Below are 14,763 nucleotides of genomic sequence, written 5' to 3' on the forward strand. Positions count from 1 at the left end.
TTGGGGGAGAATTTATTTCTTTTATAGGGAGTTTATGGTTTTTCTTACTAGTGTTTCCATTAACCCAAGTACCCTATGTCTCCTCAGGAGGTCAATATGCTCATATGAGGGCTTTCTGCATTCTTAATGCAACCCCCCCTCCCACTGCTATAGAGTTTGAGTTGATGGGTAATGGCGTTATACCTTTTTGCATGAGGCCCATGAAGATTACTGGGGCTAAATCACATTTACTCTCCCTCCTTCACGCCCGTGCCTCCATGTCCCTCCTCCTCCTCCTCCTTTGCTGCCAGACAGATACATGACAGCCACCTATTCTTTCCCCTCAAACAGCAGGGTGTTTGCTGTTCCTCTTATCCACCCCAGAGACCGACCTTGTAACAATGTTGGGTTTTTTTTAACCAGCAGGATCCATCTCTATTTGCACTGCCTAGAAGGAAGGGGAACAAAAGTGTTGTATCTGGGTTATTTGAGATGCATTCAACTCTCAGATAAACATAATATCCTTTTGGGCTGCGCGTTACGCCGCTCGTTTTATGATTCCACGAATTTGCTTGGTCTTACTGATGTACTTTGACTCGTTTTTTTTTTTTTTCTCATGAGCCCCTCGGGGTTTCTTTTCTTTTCTTTTTTTTTTGCTTTTGCAATAACAACAGCTCCTATCTCAGAGGACAAAAACAAAAGTCAGAATAATACCTTCAAAGGAACAAAGCTGTCACTCCCGCCTTGAAACAAGGCTGTAGCCCGAATATAAAGTCAGCTTTGGATCACATTAAGAAGAACTTTTGCAACACCACTCCCCCAACACAAACCACACCAAAATTCATCCTATAAGGTTAAGTCCTTCAATTAATTCCACTCCGGCTCCGTCTCAAAGACTCTTGAATTATTTATGGGGGCGTGCGTCTGCCGGAGCAGATTATGATTTGGCTGTTTGGTGTTTACATCCAAGATTTGAATCTAATCCCGGGGGATTGAGGTGGTTCTACGTTTGGTCTGATGCACACACAAGGCGTTGTAATTACTAAGAGGTGCCCTTTTGATATCTATCACATGAAAAGCAGAGCCTCGGCTAATAACGCACACTTATTGCTCTTCGGCGGCCGGTGACGGGCAGACACGCAGATCAATTTATTTGTCTGGGGTTGAAAATAATTGGAAACCTTAAACCGTGTTGCTGATTCACCAACTCAGGGGAGGGAGGGGGAGTTTAGATTGAGACATATCTGAATATATAGCTACGCAAATATACGTACCCACGATTTTCACAATTTGTCAGAAAGCAGGCACAGATGTCAATCTGCTTTATTTGGATTTGATGAGCCAACACAAAAGGTTCATATATGTGAGGTGACAGAAAAATTTCTTACATTTCTTGGAAGTAAAAACCTAAAACTTTAGCAGGCGATCATTCCAACCTACTAAAAGCCATGTACACTGTAAAAATAATTAGGGTGGTTAAACTTAAAAACTTGAGTTCAACAGCTGCCTTAAAAACACAAGTTAACACAAATTGAAATAATGTTTTTTTTTCCAACTTAGGATGGCAAGCTAGAAAACTAGACCAATTGCTGATAATTCATTGATTAAATATGATACCATAAGTTGAAATGACTAACTATAGAACATTATTCATTCTCAAAAAATTGAGTACTCTTGTCAAGTAAAATTACAATCATATTTTATTTGAACTCCCCTATAGGGATTACATCAAATATGCAAAAACAAACAAAAAAAAGATTTTCTTAGTCATATCCCACCAAAATCTATATGCAAAAACAAGTGTGTCACAGAAAATAGTCCTGCGCTGTGGTTTTAGTGCTTGACACCATTATTAAAGATGCTGCACAAAAATCAAAGTGTAGATCCTCACGCTGCAGCTTTTGCTCCCATATCACTTCCTTCAGTAAGGCTTGGCAGCTTTTACTCTCATAGCCAGACAGAAAGTGCTATGTTATGTCTACCCAACACCTCAAGCCCACAGAATCTGATTAAACTAAAATATTATCTATACTATAAAGCTGGGATAGGTAGAGTTATTTTTGAAAATTATAGGTGGCTGACAGGTCTAACGTTTGTCTCCCCGAGGGACAAAAAACGTAAGTATTATCCTTTTGGTTCAACAAATGCTAGACAAATAAACTGAATTCAGACGAGTTTGGTTAAGTTACAACCACAAACTCTTATATTTTACTGGGATTTTATTCAACAGACCAAAAATAAAGTAAAACAAATATGGGAGCAAAAGTTTTATGGTCTCGTTATTTTATACAAATAAAGATGTGAAAAGTGTGGCGTGCCTCATTTATTCTGATACCCCAAGTAAACTACAGTGCAATCAGCTGGAGGGGAATAAGTGTGTTGTTTGTGCAGGAAAGAGGCAAAGTTGAACTTTTTCACCAGCAACAATGACAGTGAAAAGTCAAACTGAACACATTATTCACACAAAGGAACATCAGGACAGCAGCACCCTGCTCTGTAGATGGTCTTAGTTAGTTGGTTAGGAAAGTTGATTTAAAAAAAAGGCGGTTAAACGACAACCATGGAGTAAAATCTGTTGATAGGACACAAAAGCATATTTTACTTGCAAGACGAATAAAAATCAACACTAATGTGTTATTGACGGGGACATCAAAAGCCGAAGCAGAACTGAACTGAATGAGAACTCATATCACAGTTAATGAGGAAAAACCCTGTGAGGCGCGCGGGACCCCACAGCGGGGACCGCAGCTCCGTGACCATGTGGGCGCAAGCGGGTCTAGCGCCCCCTAAGTTAACAAGCACAGCCTCTTCATCCAATCCGCTGGGACTGGACCGCGGCTCCGTCAGTCTCTCTGCCTGCTCCTGCTACTTAGCGCCCGGAGATGCGATGCCGTGCTGAGCAGGTGCGAGCATCGTGAAGGACACGCAGACGGACGCAGGAAGAAGGTAAGGACAAGGGGCTCCGAGGGCAGACCCGGGGAAAAACAACAACAGAAAAAAAAAGATGTATTATTTCAGATTATTTCGGGGGAAGCTGGGCGCTATAATTTGAAAGCTGGGAGATCAGCGTTGTTTACTTCGGGCTGAGTGGGAAGGAGCTTCATGCGACCCCTTCCGCATTGCAGATTTATATAAACGTTTAAGACGGGAAATAAACTAAAAATGATCATTTTCCGTGGGTCGTGTCGGATGCAGAGTGATGCGATTGCTGCCTTATAGTTGTAGCGTAAGATGCTGCACCTGCACATCCTGGGAGGCATTATCGGATTATTGGCTGTTCATGTTTAATCTGTCCATATGTTTCGTAGTTATATACTTTGATTTAAAAAAAAAAAAAGAAGCAATAATCAAAACAAGCCAGAGGCCACCGTCTCACAGCGGCGCAAATACCGACGATGAATCAAAGTGCTGCCTGCCTTGCAGCCAGGAGATGAAGACGTCTGTAAACACTCGCATACGGAGGAACTAAAAATGCGTCTCCCTGCGCTCCTGCTGCTGAGTGATGCATAAGGTTCGACTCTGCTGTCATGTTTCCCCTCACACTGAGCTGTGATGTCTGGGGACGGGCCCTTTGCATCGGGGGTTCAGTCATAATATGAGGTTCTGCTGATAGGGGGTTTATGGGCGCGTCCTGACTCGCAGCTTCAGTGGGAAGAGAAGCTGCTCCTGCTACGTGTTGGTCAAGTCATTCCCGGCCGGAGATGTCCGGTGGTCCTTGTAAGAATTTGGACTCAACTTGAATGTGATTTCAAATCAGAATCAGTGTGGTGACTGAGGTTTTCAACATGGATCCCGACTCCAGGGAAACGACATGTTTAGAGTGTCTCTAAAAAGTTAATTTATGCCAGTAGCTCAGCTGAAAAACTCTTACATTCATTTATGTGGAGCCTTCAGCTGTTTACGTTGAGCATTGCTCACAGATAACCAAATTACAGTAGACCAAATGGATTTTTATTACAGAAATGTTTGCCTGCATAATGAATGGTAAATGCATACGGCGCTTAGTCAGGACTTGTTTTCATGAACCACAGCATGAAGGTGTTGATCAGTTGATATGTCTGTGAATCGGAGCTCATAAAGAATATAAACACCCAGCTGCGGCGAACATCCCCAAAGAAAACATAAGTAATCATACTTTTCTCCTCATCATCTCAACGTCTCATTGCTTTTAATTGTGTATGTTTTTTTTCTACCACACTTCTTCCTTCCACTCAACTTTCCGTTAATGTGTTGGGGAAACGACAGTTTCTTTAGCAATTACCCTTTTGTGCTTTACACTCCTTGTGGAGGGTGTCAATGACCATTTGGTTTGAAAGTTGTCAAACCACTTGGTTTGACAACTTTGGTTTGAAAGTTGTCAAGTTAGGGGTCGTCTCCATACTTCATAATTTAATAATTCTATGTAAAGCCTCTTTACTTGACTTGTGCAATATCCTAATTGAATATCCATAGGAACAGATTTGGGGGTTTTAATTAGTTGTGAGCCATAATATATATATACAATATCTACTGAGAAAAGGACATTTTCTATAATTTCCTAACATTTTGAGAATCGTCTGAATTGTATTTCATCTTTTGCATTTAAAGCTAAATTAATGGATCCCACTTCTGATTATACGTGATTTGTTCTTTTGTTCTGTTTACAAAAATGAATTTAAAACGAGCATCGTGTGACATTTTCTTGATCTTTTTTTTTTTTTGGTTTCTCTGATACTGGAAAGGGCAGTCTATGCAAATTCAAGTGCATTATGTGCTTTCAATTCTCAACCTTCCCGCCTTCAAAAATAGCATAAACTCTCATCATATTTTTATATTCGGCTCATAATCTAAGCATCTGTGGATCACGTGGGAATTCAAGTAAGGAATGTGTCTAAAGCAGAAAAAAGGCTACTTGATGCTAATAAAACATTGTGATGTAAATGTTTTTCTATGCAGCTGAATGTGCAAGTTGTTGATCTTGGAGGGAAATTGTTCAGAAGATGATATTTAACAAAGAGATCTCTAAAACAAATAGAGATTATACTTTTGTTAAATCAACATATGCCTGACTGTTCAGCTCAGGAGCGGCTACAGTATTCCACATGCTTGTGATGCAGTCAGTGGTGTGCAACACAAGCATGTAGCACAAGAAGATTTAACTTCTTCTAGTGATAGAAATGGAAAAAGTTAAACCTTGACTGTTTAACATATTCTTATACACTCAGTGACCGCTTTCCTATACGTTCCTAGAATAGGGTTGGACCCGTTCTTGCCTTCAGAAATGCTTAAATTCTTCACAGCATAGATTCATCATAACTGTTGGAAATATTCCGGTCCATGTTTACAAGGCAGCTTCATAGATTAGATAGCATTTGCAGATTTGTTGGTTGGATATCAGACAATTTACATCCTAAAGATGACCTAGAGCAGGGGTGGGCAATCCTGGTCCTCGAGGGCCGGTGTCCTGCAACTCTTAGATGTCTCCCTGGTCCAACACACTTGAATCCAATAGCTGAATCACCTCCTAAGTGCAGTCAAGTTCTCCAGAGTCCTGCTAATGACCTCATTATTTGACTCAGGTGTGTTGAAGTAGAGATGCATCTAAAAGTTGCAGGAGACCGGCCCTCGAGGCCTGGAGTTGCCCACCCCTGACCTAGAGGCTTGAGAACTGGTGAATGTGGATTAGTTTGGAGTACAGTTGCTGTATATGCTACCTGTGTACTATGTTTGTACTATGCATGTAATATCTCAAAGGAATGGACATGGTCAACAAGAAAACCTGGACATGCTGTGGAAGTTTACCTAAGTGTACTATGTTTGTACTATGCATGTAATATCTCAAAGGAATGGACATGGTCAACAAGAAAACCTGGACATGCTGTGGAAGTTTACCTAAGCTGGATCTTAGAGTCTCGAAATGGTCTAGGAAAATATCCCTCACACCATTTCACCACGGCAACCAGCTGAAATCATTGATGCAAGGCAGCATCAACCAAGCTGTTTGTTTCAAAATTTGACTACTCCTACATCTAGAAGTAGTCAAAGTAGTAGTAGTTATAATGATTGTTGTTGACATGTTGTTTTTAAAGTCACTTTCATCCCTTTCTTTCCCCGTTTTGATGGCTTGGTTTGAACCTCAGTCGTTTTCCACCTACACTACGATTAGGTGACTAAATGCGCTGAGCTGCAGCCCTATGAATGATTTACAAGAAACTCAGCAGATGTAACCAATAAAGCGTCCATAGAGGATTCAAAATGTTTAATGAAGCAATATTATGTTCCTCTTATCTGCATAACATTGATGAAGTAATATCATCCTTAAAGTGTAGGAAGTCAAACAGCACTTAGGAGGGCAGAACCATCTGTCACACTTCTTGAGCCCAGGCTCCCAGCAGGGAGACTTGTCTGAAATATGAGTGCAACTTCTTTGTCAGCAACGTCGTCCACCCACCTGCATGCTCTTCCCGTCGTAGCCAGCTGCTGTAGTGGCAGGAATCCCAACCACCTCTCTACAAATACTTAAAAAGACATCCTGCATTATCCCCTGAATTGAAAGATATTAGTTGCCAACACCATTACCGTGTCCAGTTGGATTTAGAAAATGTATTACGTAACTGGTCAAAAACCACCAGTTTCCCATTTGCAGGTTCAGATGTTACTGGCTGAAGTGGCTGGCTGCGTCCATCCTGTTAGCCACGGAGTGAACATTGGCAGGATAAAGCAATGACGTGGTCACTTCGTGCAAGTCAACAGTGCTGTAATTCCCGATCTCAGTAAAAAGCAGCTTTGGCTCTGGTCAGTTAGATACTCTGAAGTGGGATTTTTGCCAGTGAGGCTTACACATCCTCAGAAACTGATACTGAGATGAAGTACAGTCTTAGTTGTTGTGATGAGTGTTATTACAGAGCAGAGAGCTGACATTTAAACCGACAGAACTTCCTGCTGGGGGGTAATGAGCGATTCTTGGTGATTTTCTTCATGTAATCAGTCAGAACCAATCAGCGTCTGTCTGCCGTGTAGAGTTCCACAGGTATTTTCCTGTGTTGATGAGGGAGATGTTACATTTTTTCACACATTTCATCACATTTGTTTGACTGTCAGCCTCTAGCAGCAACTCTTAGCAGTTTCGCTGAGAGAATGAAGTGCCTTTCAACCCGGTGCACTTTTTGAATTCTGACCCAGATTTTCATGTTGGTTTTGTTTTCCCTTCAGAGCGGGTGTGAGATTTATGGCTGTGTAGGTTCTGGCTGAGTCTCCGCCCGAATGTTGCAGAAACGCCAGAGGAATTCCATCGTTGTCTGTCAGGTGAAGCGCTTTTATAAATCTTGTAAGCTCAGCGACGGCTAATGCATCCCCGTGCCGGGCTGTGTGCACCCTGAGGACAGAAACACTGCTAAGTGAATGAAATTACCTTTCTAAGAAGCAAGCTAACCCTCCACGTGCAGGCTAGCTTCCTGCATTTTTTCTCCTTAGTGTGCTTTAAACTGTGGCCTCATTTATAATTCCTTTTCTGAACGATGAGAACATTTTTATCCAACAAGTTGACATGAGGATGAAATGGCTAGTGATATAGTCTACATGCATCGCGTATTGATGAACTCAAGTGTGCCTAACTGCACTCTTTGACCGTCTCTGGCAGAGATTGTGTTTTTCTTTTATCAGTTTGAAGATTTTTACTGCTGCTACCCTCTTTTCCATTTCGCCGAGACCTTTATTGACATTCTTAATTTAAGTTACAAGCCTTGGATGATTGCCCCCACGGGATTACAGCAATTTTAAACTCATTACAGCAGATTAGATTGATTTCCAGATGTCCTTCCAAGCGTTGGGTGAGGAATATCTTGTACAAAGAGTCAAAGCAAAATAGCCGGCTCGAGTGAGATGAATGTTTGAGATTTGAAAATGGTTGGCATCAGTTTGGAAAGTTTGTTAGGCATTCTCTTGCCATTACACTAAATGCACTGCATTCACACAGGAAGGAGTATAAGCACTTGCTTTGAGACAACCTCTGCAGATGAACTACCTTATGCAGAAACACATGCAGAAGGATGGGCTTTTATTACCGAAACACACTTGGCTGTCTGTGGAGGAGCTTCTTTGTGCCTTGCTTACAAAAAGTGTGTGTGTGGGGGGAAATAGCAGTTCTCTTGTGTTGATGCTTTAGATTGATTGCTCAGCAATTTACACACCAGCAATCAATAGCGAGATGCACTTATGGTACGGCTGAGAGACATGACGTCTATGGTGTTTGCCCAGAGACAGACCCTCCCCCCTCTTCCTCTGTTCATGCCTGAGAAGGAGAAAGAATCCCAGTTCTTAGTTGCCATTTGTGAGTAGAGTTTTCCAGCAGTCATGCCATTGATTCTCCCACTGTGCACAGCTTTATGCTGTGTACATGCGCGCTTCTGCACGGTTCCCGAAGGCCAACAGAACTAATAGACAAAATCCTGATCAATTTGCATTTGTGTGTCCCACCTGCTCTGATCTGAGCAGTGGTATGAATTTAGCAATGTAAATAATAGGGTTGTAAGGGTACGTTCAACTCAGGAGGCAAGATAATGGACAATATTGGGTTCACAAGAAAGAGAAGAGGCAGGATTTTAGTTAGAATTTATGAAAAACTAAAAATCCCCATTACTTTTAAAAGTATAGTTTTCATAAACTGGGAAATGTGTTGTTGAAAGAATCTCTGCTCAGCGTATAAAACTGCAGTCCCAGTTTAACTAATCCACAGCTTCAAACAGGGTCCTACTGACTGAAATAGTTGAAAATCCGGACGTTTTGATTGCATATGAAGGTATGACATCATTAGTTGATAACAGCTAGCAGGAGTTTTTCCACATGGTTTGAATATTTTCCGTTAAATTTTCTTTTCTACCCGAAATGTTGCAACACACAGCTTAAACGTTGCTCGGTTCTGCGTCAAAGCATTTGTAACCAGGTGTTGTCAGCCGGGCGGTTCAGTCTGTTCAGTTGACTTTGTCAGAAAAACAGAGCGATTCAAAGAAGCCCAGTTCCTCTCTTTTATCAAAATAAGACACCAGACAAAGTTTGAACTCCTGTAAGTTTAACTGATGTCGTGGCATGCTACCTTGCCGAACCGGACGAGCCAGTCTGCAGCGTGTCGAGAACAGATCGTATAAAACTGGTGGCTTTCATTGTGTACCTTAGAGAACTTCAAGCACTCATTTTCCACCCGGTGCTATCCTGCACAGTTCCCCTCTAGGCATGCTTTAGTGTTGCACTGCAGACTGGATTTTTGAAAGCTCATTTGCGTGCAGGATATTGCTAATAATGTTGACTGATGAACTGCTAAAGGCAGCTGAAATAATGGAGCCATCTTTGGGGGTTTATGACAAAACTGTTTTGCGAAACAGACTTTGGATACAACTGGGGTCTCATAATACGTTACTGGATGACCTTCACAGTAAATACTGTGACTTTTAAAATTGTAGGATATTGTGCCACATGTTCTTATTACTCGGTTAGAAAAAACTGTTATTATTCACGGAATACACAAATAGTTATTGCTCTAATCTGGACATCAGCAGTATCTATTGTGGGAGTCCAAACTATTTACTAAACATCTTTTTTGTGCGCTGACTTTCATAATTTTTTAAATTGTACATACTCTGTACCTGGTTTATCAACCATCACTTTGCGTGTGTCAAATAAATGCATGGATGTTGATCTTATCCGTCATCCGGTTCAAATAAAGAACAGCATGTATGAAAACAGCACATGGCCAAGAATAGATTTCTTTGATATCAGCTGCTGTTTTTTTTTTTTTTTTGTCTATTTATAGTATTAAAGGTTCCAGGTACAAAGAATAATAAAAAATGAATCTTTTTACTTGTAAAAACAATTTTAAAAAAATCCAACCAACATTCTAGAGGTAACCAGAAATCTGATGTACATTTTTATTTTGCCTTTGCTAAGTCAGAGTGATTTAATCTCTTTAATACAGTGATAAGGATCCTCTGCGACTCATTCTGCTTCTCTGGTTTGTCTGTCTGCCAAAATGATGTCCCCTTGAAAACCAGGTTACTCGTTCTACATCACGATAAAGAGGTCAGGACAAGCAGTGATGTCTACCTCTGTCACTTAGAGAAGAAACAGAATGACATGGATCAATGTTATCAACGAGATATCAAAGATGGGGCAGAAGGTTCGGGGGCGAGAGCAAGGATTTGACTGCTGAAGAGCTCTATTGTTGCAAAAGAATAACTCAGATGAAGCTGAAAATGAGATTTACCTTCTTTAAAAAGTGATAGTGGTGAGTTTTATACAGTAATGCTATCTACAATGCATTATTATGAGCAGCCAGTGTACCGTCCCTCAAAAAAACATTGATGCCAGAAGGACGAGTCAAACAAATGTAAGACATAAAATGTCAGTGCTGAAACATCTGGGGCAATTTGAGTTTAATTGTTTCAATCTAAACCATCTTCATTTTTTAAAGTCTTTAATAAGATTTTAGTTGTTGATTGCGGCTGAATTTGAGTCCCAGGAAGGATTGGATTCTGGTGTCAGTCGAATTTCTCTCTTTTTTTCTTTAGACTTTATAATCAAAGTAAATCCTCTGGAATTTGTGGTCTCAGTTAAAAGGACATACAGATGTGTGGTTTTTCATGTTGGTATTAGGAATATTGGTCTTTAACTATCTGAGAATATTAGTATTTTTTTTATCATGGTGCCAGTCCAGTCTGGTTTGTAGGGCAGCAACAAAATCCTCTTTTAGCTGCACTATGAATCTAAAAGTTAAAGCAAGAGTTACTTGCTCATCAAATAACCAATTGCAATTTAGTTATTGTTAGTTGGTGCTTAAGAAGCTAGTTTTAAATGGCGATACCAAGCAGAAATGAAACCACTTCTCCTTATTGAGGTTCACAAGTTCTTAGGACAATAACCCCTAATTAAATACTCAGTTTTAAGCATCTAAATGTGATTGGGTCTTAATTAAACTACCCGTCCAAGTGTTGGATTGCCTCTTGAGCATTTATTTACCGTTTCACTGAGCAGAGATGTTGTGTCGCACCAAACGGACCAATTTCTTAGGTGGGAGACTCTAGAGCCATCTTTTTTTGCACCTCTGCAGGTGTGCTGATTCAGTACTTTCACTATGATGTTATTTGAAAATTAACAAACTGTGTCTAATATAATTCCAAGGTTGGGGATGTAAATGCATACAGTTGTTTCACAAAGGACTTCGGAGTGTAAACTAGTTATAGTGTAAAAAGAATAGCTGTGGAATCTGTGAAATCTAGATTCAATGTTGTCTAACTTTGAAAACGTAACTTAACGTAACTTTGGTTTGTCTATTTGTAGTACACTGACAAATTTGTATCAGTTGCTTTCACAGTCTATAGTCATCATGTGTAGGCCTGTCACAATAGCAAATTTTGCTGGACGATAAATTGTCCCAGAAGTTATTGCGATAAACAACGATATTGCAACCTTTTTAAAGTAATGGCAATGGTATAATGATGCACACATTCTCAAAGATCAGTAAGTTTTAAATTCTAACAAACATTTAACACTGGAACTGGAAGACAATTTAAGTATCCAAAATAAATAAACGAGACAAAAGCACCAGACTGAAGAATTTTCTCATCCAGTTTTTGGTAGAAAGAGAAAAATAATAAGTTATGTAAATAGAAATGATTGAGCTTGTTTTAATTTATCATGCAATTCATTGATTTATTGTTTATTGTGACATGCCTGTTGTATGATGGTGACCAATGCAGGGTGTACGATTCGTCCGGTGAGCGGTGTCAGATACGGCTCTGACGCAAAGTCAGATTTCTTTTAAGTCAAGTTAGATATTTAAAGCATTTTCATAACAACTGGAAGTAAGAGTTGTTTGATTGTGCTATAAAATGACACCATATTCCTGGAAAATACAGGAATGTCTCAGAGAAGCGTTTCCCCCCCATCTCTCTGGTTCCTCAGAATCAACTTTTAAACACATCACTAGTACAGAAAATAGTTTTTTTCACACAGTAGCAACTTTCGCACTGAGGAGTGTCGTTCGCAGTGTGACCTCGTAGCGCCTTCCTACGGTGTGTTCAGTGATTAAAGAGAGGTGACCAGATGCTGAGATGCTCAAAAAGTAGATCTCTCTTTCGGTCCCATTTAAGCAAAAGAAAAAAGAAAAAAAAAATGGCTTCTTTCGAACCTGTCTAGGTTGTCATGATTTTTTCTCCAAGGTATTCTGGTGATGACGTTCATACGAAATGACATACATGTTTTTGATAGCTCAACTGTTGGGACATGCATTTATGTTACCAGTAACCTTTTGAATACAATACTGTTGCCTTCTATGTAAGTTTTATATTTAATCAATCCAGAAAAGCTGTAGGTACTAAAATGTTCTGAGAAAATTCTTTATTGGTACGTCTCATTATAAGCTCATAAAAGCCGCTGCTGCCTTTGCTATTACCTTTTAGTGCTTCGGGTGGATGGGCAGCCAGATAATAAAAGGAACTATTACTTCTTGGCTACTTCTTTACCCTTCTTTTAAAAGGAATATAAGCAGGTTCTAAAGAGAGTTTCGAAGTGGATTCAGGCTTTTTAATGGTGACTTCGCTCGTAACCTGTTGCTATGGATCTGGGAGCATCTATAGATCTTAAAAACAGGCATTTATCCAGATATTTTTTTCTTATTCTAACTGACTACGCGTCTCCTCGCGGTAACGACAGATTCTGTTTTAGAGTTTTCTCAGGCCTGCTACCTTCATAGCATATAAAGCATAGTTATAAAGTCTCCAGCAGGGGGATGTTAAATAATATAACAGGATAAGAGTCCACGGGGATTGTTCCATTAATAAAAAGCGTCCTTGGTGAAAAGTGTAGTTGCGCCTTAGCAGACTGATCCCTGCACTTCTGGGTGAGGACGGTGGAAGTGTGTGAGGGGCTAATTGCCCAGAGGCGAAGTCTTCCTGCACATGGACGGAATACTGAGGAAGCAGGGCTCTTGGGAAGCTTCGTTATACATTTAGGGGAGTCCTGTTTTCCCTCTCTCTGGACAGCTGGGCAACTAAATTGTTTGTGGATCAATAGTTGAGCTTCCTATTTGCCTCCGTGCAGTAAGTGAAGTGCATTTAAGCCCGAGAAATCCCATTACCTTTGACAGAGATGCGGAAACAAAGCACTAAGACCCTCAGTAAGTGCCGCAGCGATGACCATTATGCCGTGTTTACCTGCATTGTCTCTCTGTGGACCACCATAAACTTGGTTGGATCTGACGTTGCATGTTGACATTTTCTTGTTGCTGTGTATTTGCGAATATCCCACGACGATTGCAGCTGTGGTATTTCTTAAATTCCTATTTGATTGCTGTCATTTCCTTCAGGCTGGATATGGCAGCAATACGCGGCAGGATCAATTAAACATTATTAGTTTATGGTGTGATTGCCAGACGAGCTGATTGTATATTAATGCAGCTTGATGACTGGAGTCTGGCTGAAGCTCTTGCGTATTGAGCCAACTCTTCATAGAAAAAAAACCAAAAACATAAACTTTTGTTTTTCATTAGCAATGAAGCAAAGGGAAGAAAGAGGAGGAAAATGGGGGCGGGAAAAGGGGGATGGAGGCTTTACTAAAACAAAACTTTTGGAGCGCTCCCTTCATTCTTTAGATCAGTGTAACCACAAATAAAAGCCGGTGGTGCTGTAGGGCTCGTTCTGGCCGTGAGCCGCCGCTGTCCTCTCCTGGCTCCTCCACCGTTCTAACGGTGAATTCGTGTTTCGGTGGTCAGCCACTGAGCTCCTGGCTGCATCTTGACATGAAGAGAGACCATTGAGGTGGTCAGCATTAGCATTCAGCTGAAGCAGGCATGACAAACAGGTTGGGTTTCAATCAGCAAACATGTTCTTACTGGATCTTTTCAAATGGGCTCAACTCGGTCCTTTTATTGCGTCGCTAATGAGTGTTGGGGAAAAAAAAAAAGAGGTCGAAGAGCATTTAGTGTACGCTCCCTCTGTAACAGTTTATAGCCTGCTTTGTAAAAAGGAAAAGTGTAAGAAGAAAGGGAATGCTTTGGCAGCTGGTGTGTCAGAAAAGGGCTAAAAACGAGCCAAAAAATACATTTTCTATAGTTAATTAAAACCTTGTTTAGCATTAAATCAAGAATTTTTATCTTTTTTATAAAAGGTCAGTTTATGACCTAAAAGTGACCAATTGAAATTTTGGACTGAAAACCTGTTCTCACTGCCATGTTCTCAAAAACCTGAATACTTTGACAACTTTGTGAAATTTTGTAATCTCATTAATTGTGAAACATTTGAGCTCCTCTGGTGCTCAGTGACCTTGTGGTTCCTCTTAGACCTGGAGATTTATTAACTGGTTCACTGTTGTCAGTTTTAGCATAAATTTAGGATTTATGTTATGTGTGATATTTTATTTTACTGTCTTATAAAATGTTTTATGTTGTTAAAGACATATCTGTGGGCGTGCATTGCAAATGAGCTATGAGGATTAATGTCATTATTGTTTAATATTTGCTTATACTTAACACTTGTCTCAATAAAACAATAAAGAAGAGGAAAAAGATGGAGACACCTGAAAGGTGGGGCTATTCAAGGAACCGTTACTCTTTTAAAAACAAAACAAAAAACCCAACAACTTCTTCAATTATGAGTTAAAGGAAGACATACTGTAATTCTCCTAATTCATTTTATGCTTAGCTCAAAATCCAACACACCCGCCGAGTTCCTCAGGAGTCATCATCCATTATATGTGTGTCGGTCGGTAAAAGTACCGCCAGCGCTCACGTCACGGTCCCTAGGCTTGCAATTAAAAAGA

The 14,763-nt window shown here is 40.3% G+C and overlaps 1 protein-coding gene across 5 annotated transcripts in view; it reads left to right on the forward strand.

Moving 5' to 3' along the window:
• The first annotated feature begins 2,782 nt into the window (after positions 1 to 2,782).
• cntn1a (contactin 1a) overlaps positions 2,783 to 14,763 on the forward strand; it is an 80,397-nt gene continuing 68,416 nt past the window's right edge. For 3 of the 5 annotated variants that reach the window (XM_028039272.1, XM_028039286.1, XM_028039279.1), the window contains exon 1: positions 13,081 to 13,123. In XM_028039272.1, the coding sequence (XP_027895073.1) occupies positions 13,096 to 13,123 (28 nt within the window). In that variant the 5' untranslated portion in view covers positions 13,081 to 13,095. Of the gene's footprint in view, positions 2,926 to 7,170; positions 7,264 to 13,080; positions 13,124 to 14,763 lie in introns of those variants that run through there. The other 2 variants (XM_028039304.1, XM_028039295.1) reach the window with 2 other exon arrangements.

The sequence above is a fragment of the Xiphophorus couchianus genome, chromosome 2 (genome assembly GCF_001444195.1).
Source record: "Xiphophorus couchianus chromosome 2, X_couchianus-1.0, whole genome shotgun sequence".
Lineage (NCBI taxonomy): Eukaryota > Metazoa > Chordata > Actinopteri > Cyprinodontiformes > Poeciliidae > Xiphophorus > Xiphophorus couchianus.